A 313-nucleotide genomic window follows, 5' to 3' on the forward strand; every position below is an offset into this window, starting at 1 on the left:
TGGGGGCCTTCTGGGTGGCCCCTTCTCCCTCTGCAGGAGCCCCGGGTGCTTCCTGCACTGGGATGGACGAGGTCCTGACTGGGGTTGGGGGAGGCACCTTGAATGAACGGGGGAAGGTGAGGTGGGACTCCGGTTTAGGTCCCAGAGGGCTCCCCTTTGGCTCAGCAGGGCTCCTGGGGGGGCTGGCTCTGGGGGCCTCTGGCTGCTTGCCATTCAGTGTTACCTCTGATTTCCATTTGGTGACACCCGCAGGGGGAAAGAGGTGAGTCCTCGTAGAGTGAGGAGACACCGGAGCTGGGGGTGCTGGGGCCGG

At 64.9% G+C, this 313-nt stretch overlaps 1 protein-coding gene across 1 annotated transcript in view; it reads right to left on the reverse strand.

Moving 5' to 3' along the window:
- Nucleotides 1-219: 219 nt before the first annotated feature.
- The window catches only part of LOC102760893 (uncharacterized protein C6orf132-like), a 17,704-nt gene continuing 17,610 nt past the window's right edge, over nt 220-313 (reverse strand). The window contains exon 4 of the mRNA XM_015572154.1: nt 220-303. Coding sequence (XP_015427640.1) covers nt 220-303 — 84 coding nt within the window. The remainder of the gene's footprint in view (nt 304-313) is intronic.

Source organism: Myotis davidii, unplaced genomic scaffold (genome assembly GCF_000327345.1).
Source record: "Myotis davidii unplaced genomic scaffold, ASM32734v1 scaffold167, whole genome shotgun sequence".
Lineage (NCBI taxonomy): Eukaryota > Metazoa > Chordata > Mammalia > Chiroptera > Vespertilionidae > Myotis > Myotis davidii.